Genomic DNA, 23,568 nt, shown 5'->3' on the forward strand with positions numbered 1-23,568 from the left:
CACAGTATGTTGCTTAAAAAAATATAATAATCTACTACTCAATAGAATTCATATCTTTCTAATGTCCCCCATAAAAATCAGCCACTGGGCCTTATTCTTAAAAACTGAAATTGAACTATTTTAAGGGGGAAGCTCTTTTCATTGGTTAAAGGTTAAAATCGTTGTACAAATTTCAGCTCTTAAAGCAGCATTAGGTAAGATTAGATAAAATGGAATATGTTGAAAATTTCAGTCAAGTTAATTCACTCAGTCTAGATATTGGCCATACTATTCCAGTCCAGCCTTGACGGTCAACGCTACAGTTGTTAAGGTAATCCCAAAACGTATTTAAATCTACTTAACATTGGAGGCATTTGATGGCATCAAACGTTCATATTAATTTATAGTTTATATAACATTTAAGGCCTAAGGAAAAACCTGCAAAAGGCAGATTTAGCTCTTGCATAATGCCTGTTCAAGCAATGGAGATGTCGCTTTCTTAAAATATTTTAGAAGTTTTTATGAATAAGGACCCTGGAAACAAGGCATCATCATCAGACACCAATTCAGACTTTGTCTGGCCATCTGGTACCTATCATTTTGTCCAGTTCAACACAGATTTTTTGGGGTATTTTTCAGTGTTATATTGATTGTATTAAAGAGATTCACAGCTCGACAATAACATTTTTAAAATAACTCATTCTTAATAGTGCTATCAACACATTAAATGTTCAGGAATTATTCAAATAGCCAAAATAAGGCTAAGAAGCAGTTTTTGTTTTTTTTGGGGGGGGGGGGGGTAATTTGCTTTATTGGTTACCATGGAAATGCAGAATTTAATTTTCAACTTATAAAGAATCATTTGAACAATTCCTGAAAATTTCATACTGATATCACTATTAGAAATAAGTTATTTTAAAATTCATATTGTCAAGCAGTGCCTCCCCTTAATACCTGTCACACACAGTTCAAAGTAGTGCCTAACATTTTATCAGGTACAAACTGAAACTAGTATGTGGAACAAGAAAAAAAACTCAACCCCGATTTCAGGCCATTGACTTTATTGAGAAATAGTACATGTTGCAGAAATTAGTAGGAAATAAATTGTTGACAAAATAGGAGATTGTCATAAAATGACATGCTAGCAAGGAATATCAAAATTCATTATCAACTTTCTCATAAACTAAACCTACTTCAACTGACGGCTTGTGGGCCTGTATAATACTATAGTATTTCAAGACAGTTTTGATTGCGGCAAAAGAAAAAGAAAATAAATTTACCAAAAAAAAAAATAAAATAAAACAACTGTACATAATTCTATACAATTGTCATAGCAACAAAAAATACACAACAGACAATGATGCTAAAATATTTACAATAATCTACTGATGAAATTGTACAATATGCGATGGACAACACAGCATTAGTCAGTTTAGTGTTCAAGAGCTTTGTACCCAAAAAACATGTGAATAAACAAAAGAGTTTCCTTAATAAAAACATAAAAACATCAAAAAGCGGAGAGAGAAAGAGTAATACGTAAAGGTTGGATAAGGTCGTTTATGAAAATATAAATACTATTTCTAATGTTAACATGATTCAGGCTTGTAAAACAATACAAATTATAAAGACAAAAGTTTATACTAGCTACACTTCAATTTACACTGACATCGCAAATATGGAAGACACATTTTAAAACAACTTCATTTCACAATAATTTTGTTTAGTTTTTTTTTTTGTACAATCTATAAAAATAGTAAATCTATTTCAGTATCCAACAATCAACCCCTGTCACAAAAAAAAAAAAGTAAAAATTTCATTGCATTATATTTCCACTATAAATAAATAGAACAAAGGCCTTATTCTTGAAAACTTCGATCTTTCAATTTTTATTTATTCAAATTTCATTTGTTAAATCATCAAAGAAAAAAATGATTTTCAAAATTAAGACCTTTGTCCCGTGGCTTCTAGATTCAGTCAATTTGGTGATTTTTTTTATTCCAAGAATACTGACTAGGACTAACCAGAGTTGGTTTACTATGGTCAAGATGAACTCTTATTTAGGCCTCGTCAGTTTTCTGGAATATAGGTGTAAATAATTATAGAAACAAGAGTCAAACAATAATTGATCAGAATTTTTCTGGATTTCTTAAAAAAAAACACCACAAAAATAATAAGACAGAAATGGAACTGGAATTTATGTAGCTATGCTGTCTCTGATTAGTTCAATAATTACCCCCTTCAACCAATCAGTATGATAAACCTGTCACATGATAACAACATGAACATTTGCGTAGTGTAAAAATAATATTCCTTCCCAACTGTTTCTAGCTCTTCAATGAGCAAATGATAAATTAATATTTCACTGAGATGTGAAACCAAATCGATGGTTATATTTTTTTTTTTTGTAGTAAGAAAGATATTTGGAAATGATCACTTTATTTCTAGACATATTTGTTGGTTGTTTTTGATGAAGAAACAGTAACGATCTGTTGAATGTCATTACTGATGATAAACTTTGTATAAATTATACAGAACTCTTTGATATTAGTGTGCTTGATAACAATAAAGTGGCTTTTTAATGTGACTAACACAGTTGTTAATTTGACACATGCGAGAACATCGCTGATTAATAAACCATGCACCAACCACACGCGGAATCTGGATCTATGGCCAGATTATTTAGCACATCATAAACATAGATTTGTGTTGATTCCCATTTTTGATACTGGATGATTACCGTCTGTTCTAACTATATTCAATCTAACACTACCACTTCTGGTTTGAGTAACAGACGTCGCCACGGATTACGACCAGCTCTCTTATGATCCATTTGAGTTACCTTTTTCCTCAATTTCCTTAAAATATAGAATAATATTTTTTTATACAGTATGAAATGATAAATAAGCCGTCGTTTGTATTGTATGAGTGACAAATGCAACAGAAAGATGAAACGAAGATACACAATGAACACATGAGTCTGAAGGCCAAGTCACACTAGTGGATTTATCTTGAGGTGTGATGTCTATGGGTCAAATCCTTTTCTGTGAACTGTCAGATTTGTCCTAGTTAACAGATTTTTGGGCCTACAGGTCAATCCTAAAGTATACAAGTCCTGTTCAAGTAGGATTTGTCATACAAACTACTTCTCAAAATGGCCGACATAAAAAAAACAAAAAAAAACTGGCCAAAGCAAACAATAATAAGATACAGGACTTATTATTTAAAACTCTTGCTAGGATTTATCTTAAAGGATCGATCCTCTAGTGTGATTATGCCTTTAGTATTTTCAATATCAGAACTTCATATCTTATTATTACAATAAGGCAGAGAATACTACACAGACCTGTCATAACAACCCTAGAAACAGCTGACAGTTTATATAAAACGCTTAACAGAACCACAACCATAAATCAACGTGTCACAACATCGAATATTAACGACTTAATATCAAACTTAGTAGACTTGACAAAAGCATGCTCTTTAAATTTAAAGGGGATATTATTGCGAGAAAAACAAAATTAATTTCAAGCTTTAACTTAAAATGAACCCTTTTAGTAAGGAAAAAAGCGAACTAATTAGGAGCGCACCGAAAAAATATGGATAATAGCAAGGCTAACCTAAGAATGATATTAAAAAGCAAACGGAGGAGAAAGTGTAGTCTATAAATAAAGGTGGGGAAAAGACTTATTATATTAAGTTTATGAGAAATGAAATTACCTAGTAGCATCAGTAGCTAGAAAGTACACGTCATCCGGTGCGTCTATCCAACTAATCATGGGGGTTCTATTTCCTCGTGCAACTCTAACCTTGTTTCTTCGATTCATACCAATACCAAGTTCAATGGAATTCCTCTGGAGAGAGAAATCACATAAAATTTATAATTTTCTTTAAAATTTTCTTAAAGATTTCATAATTTGTACAATTTTAGGGGGTCTTATTCATTTAATTTAATTTAATAAAGAAATCCTAACTTTAAAAAGATGAGAATTTGTTTATTTATGCCCTAATTAATTGATACGTAAGGTTATTAAAACACAGAAAAGATTAAAATCAGGATCACATTACAGACATTAATAAAATACTTCCTTTACTACATTCAACAGTAGTATCCTAGTCACTACATCTCTCCACAGGGGTTTGTATCCAAATACTATTGTTGTTGCCACAACTAGACCAACCAAGATTACCCACTGATTTACGAGTCACCATAAACCTCTCATAAAACTAGCCCGAGGCTATTACATTAAAGAGATCTGTTGGTACTAAATCACAATCACTGTAAACAACTTACCAGAGGTCCTAATCCTTTCATAGGAAGTCCGGGTAATTTGATACCACTCATATTGGGTCTTTTAGAAGCTGGACCTTAAACAATAGAATTTAATATTAAAATAGATGACAAAACATTATCATCAGTTGCAAGAAAATACTTGTTCATCTCAATTTTAAGAATTTGTGGTCATTTTTTAAAAAAAGAAAACAAAAAAACTTCAGAACTCCAAATTCACTATTTGGTTGACGAATAGCATTAAAATATTTTTTTAAATATTATCTAATGTTTATAAATCATAAATGTGTGATTCAAAAAACGGTGAATTTGAAAATGATGCATTATGTATGTGTGACTGAGGGTTGTGGAAAGAAAAGAGACGTAATGTGTGGATTGCAAAACACTATGTGAATTCAAAGGTGAAAATGACCCATGTATGAGGTCTAGGGTTGGGTATGTTCCTGTAATGATAAAATGTCCAATGACAAGTTTCAAGAGAGCCTTTATTTAATTATGAATCGATCAGGCATTTTGGCGTACATGTAGTTACCCTGCCTAGCCAGTCAGTATAATGAAATGTATATTAGGTGTAGAGGAGTACATACTCCTTATAAAGGTTTGGTCGTTATGACGTTAAAGGTGTTTGGGAAAATTTATGGCATTTTAGATACAGGTAATTATCCAAATCGTTGATGGTATGGCTATATTTGCAACATTCAGAGAAGAAATCTCCATTAATTATGAATAGTAATGGATGAGATATTCAAGAAAATACCACATTTATTCATTCATTAACATTTCTTGTATTTTTATTAAATCAATACTATTTCAAGATTCGACTTTCACAACAATCTATTATCTTATAATTTGTTAAAATGACAGATAAGTAACAATCTGCTCCAGAGTCGATACACAAATTTTATTAATCCTTTTATATTGCAGTGAATTGAACTCACCATCAACACCATTACTTTGTTCATAGCCTCGTTTTCTCATGATGGAAGGATGACCACTGGTTACTTTTTGGCTGTCAACAACTCGTTCATTTGGCTTACCTGAACATGTATAAATAAAGAAATGTTGATCAGGGAATGGAATCTACATCAATGCTGTTGTTATGGTGATGTGTGTAATCATTATCAGGCCCCAAGTTCACAATGCATTCTCAGACTGAAGTTGAGAATTTACTCAACTTTCAATCACTGTTTATAAGAAATATCTTTGATTCAGAAACAAAAAATGTATTTGATACATTAAAACAACAAAAGTTTTATAAAAGGCTATATTTTAGTTAAAATAAGGCAAACAATTTTGATTAATTCTTAACTTAAATCTGAGAATGCTTTGTGAACTTGGAGCCAGAACAATTTTTTGTTTTATCTCTGATGACACAAAAAATTGCTTTAGAATAAATAAATGTTTTTATGTACTGTAAAATTAAAACATTAATTAATAAAAAAATAATTACCCTTAGTGCCATGACGTCCGAGTATTGCAGGTTTTTCTTGTCGAATGTCAATCCCTAATCTAGATAAAACAGGTTCCAAGGAGATATTTTTTCGGTATCGGATATTCGGAACATATTTCCCTCCTTCCTCTAACCTTAACTGACCTGTTTAAATAGAAATATTAACAGGATTATTACTAATTTTTCATGATAAATTCTTAAGGCTGAAATAATTTACATTTATATTAAAGGAATATTGTAATATTCTTTTACCACAATCTGATACCCACATATATCATATCAGGGTTTTCATTTCAAAATCTTGTCAGTCGGCCAATTTTTGACGTACCTCAGATAGTATTTCAAAATATGACAATCTTCTTAACATTATATCAATTTCTATACCAATTTTTTAGTTTTTTTACACATCAAACTATATATTTAACTGCATTGGATATGTTTTAAGGATAAATTATTTTAAATTCTGATCTTCTAAATTGACAGATAAATTCTCCAGATGGTTAATTTGAAAAATATGACTGAAACCAGGTCCCTGATTTAGATCTGAATCTATTCTTAGATTCCTGCTTAGATCTACTTTCTTTTTCACACACCAATTTTGTGGTGGAGTAATTTAATAATGATAAACAAATCTTCACTTACATTCTTGTTTGATGGCTGCTATATTGATGGGTACAAAAGGCAAACGAGCTGCATGTTTTGGTCTTAAAATATCTTTACATAATCTTCGAGATAAACGGGTTAAGGCTGTCGTAACCAGACAGAAAGCTGCTCGCGTTTTCATCACTGGTTTAGGACTACCTGGCCTGATAGCTAATCCATGGGCTGTTGCTAAATGACGTGCCAGATGAGTTTTTAACTTGAATTCCTTGGGAAAAAAATAAAATAAAAAAAATTAGCGACATGTAAATAAATCTTATATCAAAACTATAAACTGAATATTTAATTTGATAGTGTCACATAAATTTTCCACAAAATGAATGCTATTTCAATTTTTCCTTTCCAGGATTAATAAGCATGTGCTTTAGTTCTTTTTTTACTGACTGACCATTTGTTAATATTAAACTTATAAATCTTTCCATTAAAAATATTTTAAACTCACTTTTCCACATCCAGCTATAGTACATCTATGTGTTCTCATGATATTCAAAGCAGAAGGTCTGTCAGTAAATGCTACAAAATACAAAGAAATACAGTTATGTCCTGATCTTGTATATCATAAAGAGTTATCTCCCCTTAGACCACATTTGTTCCAAATAATAGGTATTTTTTTTTGTTTTTAAAATATTTTTTCTTGCAATTTAAATAGTGCTTTACTTACTAAACTGACCAGTTCTTGCATTTGGTGCAGGTCTCTCACCATCTATAGATAAAAGTACGAATCATTAAAACTAATACAACATTTATATTTATAAAAACATACAGCATGCAGTCTTTACATAAAGTTCAACAAACTGTAGTATGGCCATGTATTAACTTATTGTAACTTAAAAAAGGAATATTTGAAAATTATACTTCTTAATTTAGTTGGCAATCAACTTTATTTACAGTAAGGGATGGTATCCTGGCCTTTATCGAGTTAACTACAAGAGGAGGAGTTGAAACTGTTAAAAATTCTAAATTAATACTAAAGTTAATACTTTCACTGTACAGGTGGATATGGACTTACCTAATCTTGTTGGCATCTTAAGTCCACCATATTTTTTCCAGTACGACCAACACGAAGAACAAAGTCTACATTGTAAATGACTTGGTCCCCATGAATACCATAAATTAGAATGAGAAGCTGAAATACCAAATTTTTACATATTTAAATAATACAAAATATATCTACATATATGTGTATTATAACAATCAAGATTCAGGTGCTGCAGCATTCCGATTCATTTAACAGGTCACAATGTTAATAACAGAAAATCTAATAATTAAAGTATTCCATTATTTTTACTTTGAAAAACTGAGTTGTCATAGATTTTAAAAAGTATTTGTATTTAAATAGCTGTGTGTGTTTGGAGAGACTAGAGATTTCTACAGTGTATATATAGATAGATACTTACAATAACAACTTTCACAGGCTCTACCTGTCATCTGATCTCCATTTAGTTTACCAGTTAATAAAGCAGGATTGGGTTTATTGCTGAAATACATAAACAACTTCTTTACTAATATCATCATTGATAACAACTTTACTTATATTCTCGTCTTAATCATTATTCAATAATAATAATAATAATAATAATGTATTTATATAGCGCCTATTTTCCAGTAAACTGCTCAATATTTTAATAATTGAGATAATAAGGAAAACTGTCATGTACTGAGGAAACTTATGGTCAGTTTGTTGTAATTAGACAAGACCAGTGAATTCCTCCCCATTTACTAATACAATATATAACTTACTAATTAGGAATATAAACTTGTTTAAGTTTACTCTCAGCTTCAGCAGCTTTAATTCGTTTTTGTTGAACATATCTATCAGTTGTTTTCCACATATAATAATATTCTATAATACTTTTTAATGATTTCCACGGTAACTGTAAATCACAAAAAATATAAAACATATGTCAGTAACTTTTAATAAACCACAATTTAATATCTTTAATTAAAATCTCAGGTTCAAACTATTGTCTTCCTCAATAGCTTTACAAATGGAAAATTTTAACTATTGTCTTCCTCAATAGCTTTACAAATAGAGAATTTTAAAGTGTTCAAAAAATGGAAACACCAAGGTTTTTACTGAACAAAAAACTTTATTCAAATTCATTTCTTGAAAAATATGTTTCTTAAGTCCTAAGGGTCTTTAGCAATGGGAGGAAATCGGAGGATCTGGAGAAAACCCATGAGGTTTGACAGGTGACCCTACTCCTTGTCACATACAAGCAGAGAATCATACCACTTAACTCAAAGCACACTTGTTAATCCATTCAGCCTCCCAAACCCCCTAGAAAGGGAAAGAACATTATCTGTAAAATATTACTTACAAAATCTTGTCTAATATCATTAAAATCTTTTCCATATTTGTCTATAGCTTCTTCAAATAAATTAGCTTCTGACGCCGACCATTCCTCCATTTCATCTTTACAGAGAACAGGTCCACCATCAGGAACCAGACTCGTCACTGCTCTAGCTACATCATATGAATATTTATGTAATGTATGCATGGCATTAAACTGAAAAATAAAGTAGACAACATCTCATAATATGATTAAAATCAACTGACAATAAAACACTATAATATGGGTCACTTGAGACCAACATATAGTTACTTTGAGACTAACATACAGTTTATTATGAGATCAACATATAGTTCAGTTTGAGACCAACATACAGTTAGAAACCAACATATGGTTTAGTTTGAGACTAACATATAGTTTAGTTTGAGACTAACATACAGTTATTTTGAGACTAACATATAGTTTACTTTGAGACTAACATATAGTTTATTTTGAGACCAACATATAGTTTATTGTGCGACTACAGTTTTTTTTTAGACTAACAGTTTATTGTGAGACTAACAGTTTATTGTGAGACTAACAGGTTTTTTTTAGATTAACAGATATTTTATTTTGAGACTAACAGTTTATTTTGAGACCAACATATGGTTTATTTTGAGACTAACATATAGTCTACTTTGAGACTAACATATAGTCTACTTTGAGACTAACATATAGTTTATTTTGGGACTAACAAATGGTCATTTTGAGATTTGGAGTTATTTTTTTATTTATTACAACAGTGTACATTCAATAGTGATAGGTTAGAAAATAGGTCATTTCGGGACTAACATAATGGTGTAGGGTTTTTTAGCTGTGGGAGGAAACCAAAGGACTCAGAGAAAACCCACAGGGTTGGACAGGGACCCCACTCCTTGTCACGTATATGTGGGGAATCAAAACCATTTCACTTGACTCAATGATAGACCTTATGTTCCAACTCGAACACGTTAACTCATTTGGCCACCAAACTCCAAAATTTTATGAAGGACTGGATTTTAATAAGAATATCGATAAAGTTACTAACCAGTGAAATATCTCTGGATGCTGCTGCTGCACTCATATGTAAACTAGGTTGACGAACTGTACTTGTACAATCTAATGCTCTAGCAAACGTACCTACAGATCTGTAACAAAAAACATCAATTAAACTTCTTGTGCCAACATAAACGTCGAAATAGGGTTTAACATCCTACATTTCTGTACTGACTGGGCTAATGAAGATAGCTGTCCACATTATTGTGCTTTGAAATGAAATAGGGTTCAACATTCTACATATCTGCACTGACTGGGATAATGAAGATAACTGTCCACATTATTGTGCTTTGAAATGAAATAGGGTTCAACATTCTACATATCTGCACTGACTGGGCTAATAAAGATAGCTGTCCACATTATTGTGCTTTGAAATGAAATAGGGTTCAACATTCTACATATCTGCACTGACTGGGCTAATGAAGATAGCTGTCCACATTATTGTGCTTTGAAATGAATTAGGGTTCAACATTCTACATATCTGCACTGACTGGGCTAATGAAGATAGCTGTCCACATTATTGTGCTTTGAAATGAAATAGGGTTCAACATTCTACATATCTGCACTGACTGGGCTAATGAAGATAGCTGTCCACATTATTGTGCTTTGAAATGAAATGGGGTTCAACCTATTGTACTGTTAGGCACATAATGGGCTAATAAAGACAGGCCTAGCCATACAGTGTGCTATAAGGGAAATTTTGCCCAGACAGCAGCGCTACTACCTACATGTACTCTTATATCAAATTCAAATGGTTAAGTTCTTTTTTTTTACTTGCATATTAACGTGTATATGGGACCTCAGTATTGGACACTGTTCCTGGTCAGGCCATACACCCATTGACAAGGGGAAACCATGCCTAATGAAAGTGATGGCATATAATCAACTAAATATAAATCCTTTCAGACCATCAAGTCCACATATTATTCAGAACAGGTCAGTGATGGTGTAAATTTCATCATTAGGATTATAAAATTGATAGTTCTATATTCAAGCTGCCTAGTTAATTTTTTCTGAACAAAATAGTACAGGAATACAGAAATGAAATGGGGTTTAACGTCCTACTGTTTTGCTCCGAACTGGGCTAATGAAGACGGACAGGAAAACAGTCACAGCAACAGTCTTGTTTTGGCATATGTACAACAAATTCTAAATAGAATCTAAAATTCAACTGCTCTTTAAATTACCTCACCTATTTTACATAACACAAATTATTCATTTTTTTAAGAGGTTTTTTATCTATTATCTTAAGTGAAATAATGTGTCAATGCATTTTTCGCTAAAATATCAAAATTCCTCACAGCTTAATCCACACTAATATGTACTCAGATTGAATATTAACATTTAATTAACTAATTAAAATCAAAACCTTCCAGCTTGGATTCAACTGGCCTATAAATCTTTTCTTCTTGTAAATTAGATGATGTCGCCATGCTAAATTACTTACTTGGCTATTATTTGTAAATTAGATGACGTCTCTATGCTACATTACTTAGCTGTTATTTGTAAATTAGAGGACGTCTGTATGCTACATTACTTACTTAGCTATTATTTGAAATTGATCTATTTCTTTATCTGTGATTCCATTATCAGGACATGGCTGCCATATTAAAGCTTCAAGATCTTCCAACTTTCTGGTGTCTTCACCTAAATAATATAGCACAAATATTCAAGTTACACTACCAAACTTTCATTATCAACATTCAATCTTTTAACTACCAAACTTTCATTATTAACATTCAATCTTTTAACGATATTGCCAAAAATTAGTTTTAAATAAATAGTTTAAGGTCAAAAGTCATTAATTCAAAAATGACTGAAAAATAGTCATGGGTTGAGTTTGAATTGAAAATTTGCAAAATATTTATTAAAACCAGACAGAATAAATTATGATTTAAAAGTAAGACATAATGAGCCAAGTAGACTATGAAAATCCCACTAGATTTATAGAGCAAAACACATCCATTTTAAGTTAACACATCCAATTAAAGCACAAATTCATTCCATTCACAATATACACTTCCTACCTTCTCCTATTAATATTGAGATCTCAGCTTGATATTTCGACCCCACACGTATTTCACCTTTATCAGCTAAGAGTGTCTTTTGTTGGGGATCATAGACTAGTGAATAAAAGAACATGTCATCTTTATTCAGATACGAAGTCAAGGCTTCAGTTTCATTTAATAAAGTAACAACACATTTTCCACGAATATGTGTGGCTGGTAATGTCTCAACTTGACGCGATAAGAACAACTCTCTATGTTTCAACTGATGCGACCCTTTCTCAGACGTTTCTTCCGTTTTGCCCTCCGTCTCTCCATTTTCTTCCAATAAACCTGAAAAAATAAAGAAAACTTATAAGGATATTTCGCATGTGCAATTTGTTATAAATATCTATTATATCATTTTAAATGTTCTGGACTTGGTGTTGAACCCTTGAATAAGTCACTTTATCCATGAACATACGCTAACACATGAAAATTGTGTTAAAAATATATATGGTTTATATCAATCTGATTAAAACAAAGATCGTATTTTGTTTCATTTTTTTGTAGTTCAAAATTTTGTTTTACTTGTCTTTACTACACTAGGATCTGGAAGAGTTGTTATATATTACCCACATTCTGGATGATGTGAGGGATTAGCCAATGAAACGGTTTTTGGCGTGAGGTGCACGAAACTGAGGGTAACCCACTAGAAACATCAACGCTGATTGATTAATCAAATGTCTGACATCATAGGCTCAAAAGCCACTCGTATGACCTCTGACGCGACCTTCCACTACAAATGGTCAGATCTTCATGTAGTAGAGGCCATTGAAAGTATACCTCTCCCCCCCCCCCCCAAAAAAAAAACGAAATATAGATCTGTATTTTAATCAGATTGAATTTACATGTACGCACAGAGAAAAATGATGTCATTATCTAGGTCCCACTCCTGGCCGGGAAAGTTACTCACGGTTTTCCAGCCTCATTCCCCTGTCAAACGTGTGGGAAGGAGAGTCTGACAAGGAAAAGTGTCTGGTCGTTCAAATGGAACGAAAAACTTGGTCAGGTGTATATTATTGACACAGCTCATTAAAAATGAAATGAAATGAGGTTCAACGTCCTACTCGGCTAATGAAGACGGTCATACGCCTTATAGTGTTCCATGAGCAAAATTTTGCCCTGACAGAGGTGCTACAGCCTACTCTTATATCGAATTCCTACTGTCAAGGGATCTTTTACATGCACTCCAATGTGTATGCAGTTTTTCATCCCATCCAAATGAGTAATCAGCTGTCCTTGCCAGGCTCTACATCCTGCACCACTGACATGGGTAAATCACGCCAGAAACTATAAACTATCTAGGCCAACACCGGGAGCTAACCCGCAACCTCCAGGCTAGCAAAGCCAACATTTTACCCATTGACAGTCGGAAATCGAATCATGTCAAGGTAAAATTTCCTTCATTGTACACTGCATGGCTATCAAAGACTTCATTAGCCTTGTCAGTGTAGAAAATTAGGATGTTCAATTTCACTTATCAGAAATATAATACAACACAAAAACTTTGTATAAAATAGGGGATCACGTGGCTAAGACGCTGGCTCACTAGCCTGGAGGTCGGGTTTTCGATCCCTGCATTGGCCGAGAAAGTTCATCCAGGATTTTCCGGCATGGTTCCCCCTTGTCAGTGATGCAGGACAGAGGGCCTGACAAGGACAGCTGTCTAGTCATTCGGATGGGACAAAAAACCGAGGTCCCGTGTACAAATTGGCGTTCAAGTAAAAGATCCCCTGGCAGTTGGAATTCGATATAAGAGTAGGCCGTAGCGCCACTGCCCAGGCAAAACTTTCCTCATAGCACACTGTATGGCGTATGCCAGTCTTCATTAGCCCTGTTTAGGAGCAAAACAGTAGGATGTTAAACCCCATTTCATTTTATTTTATTTCATTTGTATAAAATATACATGGTTATATTTATCTATCAAGATATTTTTCATTATCGTTGTATTGATCATATACATGTATCTGTCAATCCAACTAATTAACAGTAATCAGAGCATATCTTCCATTATAACATTTCATAACATTTCAAAACCTTTCAAGTTACAATGAATAAATATACTTCAAAGCACATAGAAATGTGGATAGCTATTCAGATATAATTTTGTCTGGTTCTGTAGAAAACTACATTACCACAGATGTAGATTGATAAGATTTTCACTATCAGGTAAAGACCATAAAACAGGGGTAAATTTTGATCATATGCAACCTATGATAGCAAAACGATACAACACAAAAATGTTAAAATGGGCTAAAATATCTTTTAATTGATACAACATGCAAGGGACTAACACATGGTTAATTTTATTTCAGTAATTCACTTGTGCATAGGGGTCTTTAGCAGTGGGAGGAAACCAGAGGACCCGGAGAAAACCCACGAGGTTGGACAGGCGAGTCACGTACAACCGGGGAATCGAAACCACCAGTTTCCAATAAATAGTCAGTAATGAATACTGCCTATTATCTATATCACTTAAGGACTAAAAATCATTAATACTGATTTATTCAGAAATCGTTACATTCCTCATTTACATACTGGAATGTATTATGTGTACTGCATGTAGCAGCATGTGTTTGAGCATTTGAGTAATTCCTGGACCGGCATGTCTCCACATGTTTGAGGAGGATTCAATAAGGCAACAATAGTTTCAAATATTGACTAATCTCAAGCATTATCTTTAAAAGTTCACACTTCATATTTAATATACTGTTTAATCATATACACAAAGATTCATGTACTCTTACTAAAAGACAGATTGGTTCAAAAGATTTAAATGAATCAAATACTTTTACTATTTGTTTCAATTGATTACACACGGCCAACTTTATTGATATTAGACAATAACAAATATATCGTTTTTGTACAAACCACCCCATTCTTTTTGAGGGTCTTTTTTATACTAAAATGTGCATAATTACATTACAATTTGTACATTAAAACAAGAACATATACATCAAAAGTTTACAAAGAATTAGAGATATATGATTACTAATAGTGTGCTATTTGGGAAATTGTCCCGACAGCGGCGCTACTGCCTACTCTTTATTTCGAATTCCAACTATCAAGGGGTCTTTAATATGCACGCTAATGTGTACATGGGACCTCAAGTTTTTCGTACCATCTGAATGACAAGACACCGTTCCTTATCAGGCAAACTGTCCTGCAGCACTGATCAGAAGGAAACCACGCAGGAAATTCTTGAAGAACTTTCTTAGCATACACGGAAGCAAAAATTTATAGGAAGTAAAATGAACTTTATATGGCCATAGACTATAGTTTTGGTTAGAACAGACAGATCTTGACCATTTTTGGACCAATGTGCTGTGTGGCAAAACTACATTTTACTGTGTATGGTCTAAAATTCTGGAATATTGGACTTAAAATCATCTTGTACAGAGTACCAAATCTAGTTGTTCATATAGTATTTTAAATTGTATACTACTCGTTTTTATCAATTTAAATCATTTTTAAATCAGGAGTGACATTTGTTGTTTTTTTTCCTCAGAAAGTTTGTGCTGAAAGTTTAGTTAATATCCTGTAAGCTTGATATCAATTATCTGTTATTAGACAAGGATGACCTAAATTGTTTACTTACAAAGTGGATTTAAACAGTTAATTGGAGAAGAATAATTTATTGCATACTTTGGAAAAAACCCCAAATATATCCACCCAGTCTTGTTAAAAAATGTAAAATGCAATTTCAGAATATAAAGCAACAATAGACTGTTTGGCCTTAAAAATTTATAAATGATTCCAGATGTTTAATTGTTGTTGGCCTAACTGTTTTAGTACATGAACAGCTGGCATGGTAGATTTCTTTGTCTTGTATCATGACTGAATGTGTCATCCCTGGGCCTTATTCAGTACACAAGACTACAGACTACAGAACAAAGCAGCACATCTCAATCAGTATTGAACTGGAATCAAATAATATAACTGCCTTCATTATTGTCACAGCGCACCATTACAATGTTTAAATAAATAATAAATGAAACATGCTCTATTTGAAATTTAGTAGATATTTTTCCCTCTATAGCTATTTGAAGAATGATTTAATCCAAATTGAACATCATCCATCAGTATTAGATATATATCAATGTCTATCACAATACAAATCTTCATGATGACATCTGACATTAAGACAAAAATATGTGAAAAATGTTTGTACAGGAAAAATACTTTAAATCAGTTTCTATGTAAACTTTAAATTTGACATTAATATAAGAGCTATAATTAGACAATAAAATTAAGTAGAATATTTAATAAAAATTGAAACTGGCCTGAAAAACATTAATCACTTCTTAACAATTTAGTGTATTAAACTAGGTCACAGTGACCTTGTATTTACATATAAGACATTTTTGGGTGGTTTTATCAATTTTATTTATGCAAGGTGAAATTTCTGACAAAACCTCTTAGGAATCCATGGCCCTGACTCAATAGCCAGGAGGAAGTCCTGGGTTCGATAAGGAAGATTCCAAGCAGGATTTGCCAAGTCAGTGAGTGGTTCAGGGTCGGAGCGGACAGCCTGGCAAGAAAAGGCATCGCATTGTTTAATCCTGTGTTTTCTCTACAATAAGCAGCACTTTAAAGATTCCATAACAGTTCAAAAACAAATAAGTTTAGGCAAAAATTTCCTTGTGGCACAGTACATTACAAGCAGACACCCATGTTGGGGCATTCACGTAAGAAATTAAACCCAATTTCATTGTAACCTATATAAAAAAAAAATTCTACAAAAACTTAGATTAGGCAAAATTTTCCTCTTGACACAATGCATTGCATGCTGAGGCCCATTTTTATTAGCAATGTTGGTACATTTAAGAAGGACATCAAACCCCATTTCTTTTCATGGTAACCAACCTACATACAAAAATGAATCCTACAAAAACTTATTTGATTACACTATTAGAAGCCTTAAAACAGGTAAATAGCTCACTATATAATTATATTTTATATGGTGAGTATGAGTCAAATATGAACTATAAAGACTATAATTTTACTGCTGCAGACAGTCACAGTATAGGTTTGTCCTTTTATCTATAGGTTACATATATAGATCTATTCAATATCTATCTGGAATAAAATAATCAATAATATGCGAGAAAGACAGCAAGCTATAAATAGGTAGTTCCTGACTTTGTCGTCAATGGCTAAACATATTTGCACATATTATAACACAGGCTGATAGATGAAGCAATAATATAATTAAATTCTACAGGTGTATACAAGCGCGAATCAAGATAACATGTGTCACCAAACTAATTATTCCAAAAGAAAACGGAAATTGGAAATCACAAAAATGAATAATTTAAGAATATATTCAAATAACAGTATTTTAAATTTTAGAATATATTCACATTTAAAATTTATGGAAAAAAAAAAGAATATCTTTTCTTTCCTCAAGCTCTGCGGGAGGCCAAATGATGAACGTGTGCACATTGGATCAGAAGGTCCGTCATTGAGTCAAGTGGCATGGTTTGATTCCCCACCTGTACATGACAAGGAGTAGGGTCGACTGTCCAAACTCATAGGTTTCCTATGTTAGTCCCAAAATGACCTAGTTTATGTTAGTGGATGTTAAACCTATTTTCTTTCTAACAACTTGAATCTAGAATAGGACAAGAATTTAGTGCATGTATACTAACGGTTGGTTGCACAGTTTAAGGTGCGACGACAGCGGCTTCATTTCAATAACAGTGACCATCTCACAAGCACCTATCTTTTATTTGATACACTTCAATAATCCCTAATACCCATCCAACCAGGTACTAAAAATCCTCAAAACAATTCAGTTTTAGGCCCTGAATCAGCACGTCTGTAAATAGTGAACTAGTATCAACAAAGCCTGAATTGGAGCCTGACAATGTCTGTCACAGATTTCAGACTGCCCTACAATTTTTATACTGCATGTATTACAGTTTCTTTAAAGATACTTTCCCACAAAAGTATTTATCGGGTGGTTATTTCAAATAAAAGTATGGCAATTTTGGTATATACGTATGGAAAGTAGAGACACCCAATCTTTCTAGAAAAATACTGGATTCCTTGAAAAACACCCATGGGGTACACACAGGACAAAAATGAGAGGCTGTTACTAATTGGCAGTCTGTCTGCTTGAGTGACGTCAAAGGTTGCATGCGAAGATTGTGTGATATCTCAGCGTTAGGGAGCGCTTGATGTTGATCAACTTGACCGTGAGCGGATTAGGAAAAAGTGACACTTAAATGTAGAACAATTTCTGAGATAAAAACCACAGAAAAAAACATGGGCAGTGGATAATCCGAGAATTTAATTAGACTTCGATATTTATGATAAATGGACAGCGATTAAAGATAACATGTGTGAAATTAGTTCAGCTCTGAACGTAGGTCTCATTTTACACTCACAGGGACTGACATGCGACCAGTTAGCAGTAAAAAGTTGCCCAGTAAAATTGACTGGGAAGCGATAGATTTTCGACAGGGATTCAATAAGACAGTCCCTGAACGTAGAGGTCGAGTGTAATAAGACCTACGTTCAGAGCTGAACTAGTGTGAAATGAAATGGGTTTAACGTCCTAATTTTCTACAACAACTGGGAAGACTGGACTAATGAAGATGGAAAAATACTATGTACTTATAGGATATTATATTACAATATATTTGCCTGCTCTATTTCAGCACTCAATTCGAAAAATCATAAATTCCTATAAACTGTTCTTTCTCTTTCTAAGAAACAAAAGTATAATGTAAAAACTATACATTATTCATTTTGTGTCAAAATTAACTTTAAGGAGCTGAACAGCTTTTACTTCAGGTAAAAAAAACTTGAGCATTTAGTTACTGCTGAGTATTGCCACTGCAGTCACAATACGATGCATATTGCGGTTCAGGTACTGCGATATGATTTGTAATATCGTATCACAATACATAACCAGGTAATATTTACCAAGAACACAACAGGATAAATGAATATTGAAATTTTTAGTCCAGCCAATGTCGAAAAAATAAAACTGTTTATATCACAATATTGATGTGGATCAAAATAGGGACCAAAACAATTTAAGAGTGTTTGTGTACCTATGGATAATGTGTGACGTGGATAGTTAGGAGTGGCAGGTTACTTACTGAAAAAAGAATCATGATACATCGATTCAGTGTCTCATGAATCAATACACGATGCATGAGAAGGTAAATCGCAACACATCAATTCAACATTATATCGGTTCCTTTTAAAGTCCCCTTCCACCTAGGGTGATATCGCAGACAAGCCTAATATATCCTGCCAGCACTATAATTATTGACGGATGAAGCTCTATAAGATTAGGCAGCCGCAGTGGCTCAATTAGTATGGCGCTGGCTCACTAACCAGGAGATCCCAGGTTCAATCTCGTTGTTGGCCTTGAAAATTCCCCCCACATAAAAAAATCCCCAATAATCGACAATTTTAATTTTGTCCGAAATTAAGCAGATCTTGTTATTTAATTTTGAATCAGCCATGGCATTATTAAATGTGTAAGCAGTGTAAGTGCAAAATTAACAAAATAATAATTTTCAAAAACACACAATTTTGTTACTTTTTTTTCTGAAAGGCCCAAATTTGGCTTTCAATATTAAATTAATCCTTAAAAATTATTGTTGCTAACACAACATATAAATTAAGAATGCCCACCCACACAAAATAAATATATTTTTAATAGGCCTATTTATGTATTAAAATATTCAGTTTAAGAGTTGTACTTTCTGATTCAGTGTAAGCCTACTTTTACAGTTATGCTATCATTCAAGTGACTAAACTAGGTTCAAAGTAGGTCACCTTAGCTATGTGCCTCTGATGGCGCGTGCAGATCATCATTAACTTGGTTATCTGAATAAACATTGAATACACATAGACAAATCACATCCACTTACTTTGGTGTTTATCGGCCAGCATAATAAGTGAACTCGATATATCCCTTCTTCGGTAAAAGCACATAACTTTTGCTTCCACATTTCCATTTGGAGTCTGAAAATAGACACGAAGACATGTCAATTAGTTTGTCGGCCATGTAAGCATTGGATAACAATAATACTTGTCTGTTTGAAAAACAGCACTCCACGCGTCCGTCTTCAAAAACCTAAATGCTCCCGATCATGGACACACTTTCTAGTTTATAAGAGTTTTAATAAAACTTTATTTTACCTTGTTAAGTTCTTCGATTCGTCTTATTTGAAAGGGTGATGTGGACGAAGTTTCAAAATAGACATAATCTGAAAGGGAAACAAAAAATCTTTCTTTGTGTGCACTGCTAAATATACCGGTGTATACGAGTAAGCCACTGACGGGAAATAGTTCCCTTCGGGGACTTAACCATAGATTGGGGGATATACACACATAGTAAATACATAAATATCCATATATTTTTATGAATGGGGGTATGTAGTTATTGAATATGCGATTTCTTAACAAAACTGATACACCATAAATTATTGATTGGGGTATTGAACTTGAACCAAATTACACACTTACATGAATGCGCGTTTAGAATATATGATCAAATTAAAATAATCAATGTCAATCATTATACATCCTTCATTAAATAAATACATTGTAAATACTGAAATAGTTCCATATGCAAGTTATAGTGATTTAGCAGGGATTAGGGACAATATAGTAAACACCCTAAAGTTATCGTAGGTACTAATATCAAGCCGCGTGGGTTTAGAGGGCCCGTCCATGCTGTATCCATATTCTGAAAATCTACCTACCTCCAACTCTGTACATATTTGCCGCCATTTCGAACACGTATTATCCGTAAACCGGTAACAATAATCCTTATATGATATATGAAAGAAATATAAGTTTTGTGATCGAGTGGATGCTGAACATGGCCCACTTCAATCACCCCCCGAAGCGACAGATCATGGAGTCGCCATTTCTCGGACCTTCTGTCTTCCTCCTCTTTCATACGTGACGTCACTCGTCCTTCGGCAACGCTCGCTTTTCACTCCAAACACACACTTGAGATAGGTATTCTACAGAACCTAGGCATGCAGGGTATCAAACTTCGTCATTTTTGTTGCCCAAACTATTGGTACCAATAATTAAATTCAATTCGATATCTATGTGAATTTTTTCAAAATTTTGAAAACATTTTTTAAATTTGTTTAAAATCGATAAATCAATTGCTATTCATTCGACCAGTATCACCATTTGATAGAATCTGACTCTTAGCAACATACTTTATGCAATTATTGATTTTTATAATGGGTATTTGTATATAATATCTGAACAAGATAGGTGCTTTTTACGATCAGTATATGCTTAATTCTTATATTTAAAATTGTTGCATAGTGGCCAGTGGTAGATATGCCAATCAAGGCATGAGTTGGGCTTTCTCAATTATTTCTATCTCCATCAACATATCCGCCCAAGTAGACCATAACAAAAAGATTACCGATGTAAAGTAGTCACTAAATATCATAGTAATACTCCGCGACTTAGAACCAGAGAAAAAAAGTGGTATCATAGCAACTTGTGACGTCAAGACGACTGACCACTGTGTAAATGCGCCAGAATATAGTTCTCCGCGCGTGACAGTTGTATCCTAAACTCAAGAAGTGCATTATATGAAGCTAGTAAATGAATAGTCTCGTCTGAGAGGTCAAGTGGTGACCCCGATACGATCGATTGCCCTTTAACCCCACTATATACATAAGTCTTTTGGAGCAACATAGCATTAAAATTCTATTTCATTATTTAATTTCTTTTAAAACTACAAATATTTATAATAATGATAAAAAAAAATATACATCTATTTTTAGCTCTAGGCCAAAATACATCCACCCATAAATCTGCCACTAAAACAATGAATAGAAGATGTCGATTCAAAGAATGATTTTGTGATGACGAAAAATTTAGCTATACAATTGGTTTATCCGCATAATTTTAAATATCTGGCGCAGAAAACCCCCCAAACTTATCTTAAATATTAGAAAAGGGAATTCTCCAGAATTATTTTAAAGATATTTTGGGAATACAATGTCGATAAACATGCAATTAATTTCGCATTAAATGGAGTTTTAACTTCAGATATCAAATGAGTTTATAATGATATAATTTTCTTTCGTATATTGTAGATTGTTTGTGATCCGTTTTATTAGCTAAGCCGAGTATTGCAAGAACTGAAATGACCCGCATCTCAAATGTAAACAATTTAAACTCTGAACTTTCTTTTTAGTCGAATTCAGCGTTACAAAAACAAACAAATCGCTAACTTCTACAATAATTTTTTCGGCGTAAAGCACGTTTTAAAATTTGTTCCGGGAAGAAAGTTTTCGGAGTAGTTAAAGACTTTAGATAACAATGATTTTTATTTCAAAAAAGAAAAAGAAAAGTCAAAATAAAAATCTATTTTTTTCTCGTTTAGTTTCATTGATGACCTCATACGGTATATGACGTCGTGTTTATCATGACGTGTATAGGAGGTGCGCGTTTAATCGCAAACGAAAGTAATTTTTATAAACAAGTTTTAAATTTTATTCAATTGAGAAAGTTTTCTTCTTACTTTTTGGCATTTAGTTGGCGTGTGAAAATAATTATTTTTGTATAATAGAATAATTTTAATAAAACACTATAAATTTAACTCCTTTCCCGTTAGTTTTATTCATGGCGTCAACTATGGATGACGTCATGTTTGTCAAAAGCAAGAACCTTCTTGGTCATGACGTTTTCACCGGGTGCGCGTTTAGAGTTTAGAACCAAAAACTAGAAATAACAGGTTAGCAGTCAAGAACCCGATAGATAGAAAGAAGATAACGATCAAAATTAATGGAGGATATTTGTTGTTTTAGAGTGAATAACATATTTTATTTCATCGAGAAGCAAGAAAACTTATATTTTCACGAATGCGTAGCATGAGTGAAAATATAAAAGTTTTCTTGCTTAGAGATGAAATAAAATATGTTATTCACGACAAAACGACAAATGTTCTATTTATTTTATGATTTTACAATCATTTTAGGTAAAAACAACTAGCCAGTGGAATAACACTTTTATTTCACTGATAAAACGCGGTATTCCACTACTGATCATAAAATAAAAACCAGTAGTGCCTCTTATGGCGTCAACTATGGACGACGTTTCATGTTTGTCAAGAGCAAGAACCTTCTTAGTCATGACGTTTTCACCGAGTTTAGAATCGAAAACTAGAAATAACAGGTTAGCAATCAAGAACCCGATAGATAGAAAGAAGATAACGATCAAGATTAAAACCAACAGTGCCTCTCGTGTACGCAACACGTGTATCTAGCAAAAACAAACACCTGTCTAAAAGAGCAAGCTCCTGAAAAATTCAAACCATCGCACCCCGAGGCGCAAGTTGATAAAAACCCAGAACCATACGCCACCTTTCCAGAAATCTGATGCATGCTCTCTTTGTTCATTGTCGGCAATAATGGAAATGAAAATGAAATGGGGTTTAAAGCCCTACTCCGAGTCCGAAATAATGAATAAGTTTCTAAGAAATTTATGTTTAGTTATCTATAAATAGTATAATCTATTCATCGCTCCAAAACAATGACTGAATCTCTATTCCCAACTACAGAGAAATTTTACAAATATATGCTTGCCATGATATTATTTCCTATAAGTCATAGTTTTACTCATCATGTGTCTGGTGCAATATAGCCCGATAAGTCATGGTTTTACTCATCATATGTTTGGCGCAATAGACCTCCATTTCATTTATTAATTTCACTGACAAGGAGTAGGGTCGCCTGTCCAACCTCGTGGGTTTTCTCCGGGTCCCCC

At 33.1% G+C, this 23,568-nt stretch overlaps 1 protein-coding gene across 2 annotated transcripts; it reads right to left on the reverse strand.

The window, feature by feature from the left end:
* Positions 1-1,023: 1,023 nt before the first annotated feature.
* On the reverse strand, positions 1,024-20,866 carry LOC126820371 (metastasis-associated protein MTA1). Of its 2 annotated transcripts, XM_050548274.2 has the most exons (18): positions 20,526-20,855; positions 19,960-20,027; positions 19,689-19,782; positions 11,773-12,084; positions 11,287-11,392; positions 9,738-9,837; positions 8,699-8,887; positions 8,118-8,251; positions 7,775-7,854; positions 7,387-7,503; positions 7,039-7,080; positions 6,820-6,890; positions 6,360-6,585; positions 5,718-5,861; positions 5,206-5,304; positions 4,271-4,344; positions 3,697-3,830; positions 1,024-2,834 (listed from the first exon to the last, which is right to left on the reverse strand). In XM_050548274.2, the coding sequence occupies exons 1-18, from the start codon at positions 20,551-20,553 to the stop codon at positions 2,735-2,737; spliced, it is 2,118 nt and encodes a 705-aa protein (XP_050404231.1). In that variant the 5' UTR covers positions 20,554-20,855; the 3' UTR covers positions 1,024-2,734. The 2 variants fall into 2 exon arrangements, with proteins under 2 accessions (XP_050404231.1, XP_050404232.1); XM_050548275.2 differs by lacking the exon at positions 3,697-3,830 and having other exon boundaries at positions 20,526-20,866.
* Positions 20,867-23,568: the final 2,702 nt, after the last annotated feature.

Source organism: Patella vulgata, chromosome 5 (assembly GCF_932274485.2).
Source record: "Patella vulgata chromosome 5, xgPatVulg1.2, whole genome shotgun sequence".
In the NCBI taxonomy this organism is placed as follows: domain Eukaryota; kingdom Metazoa; phylum Mollusca; class Gastropoda; family Patellidae; genus Patella; species Patella vulgata.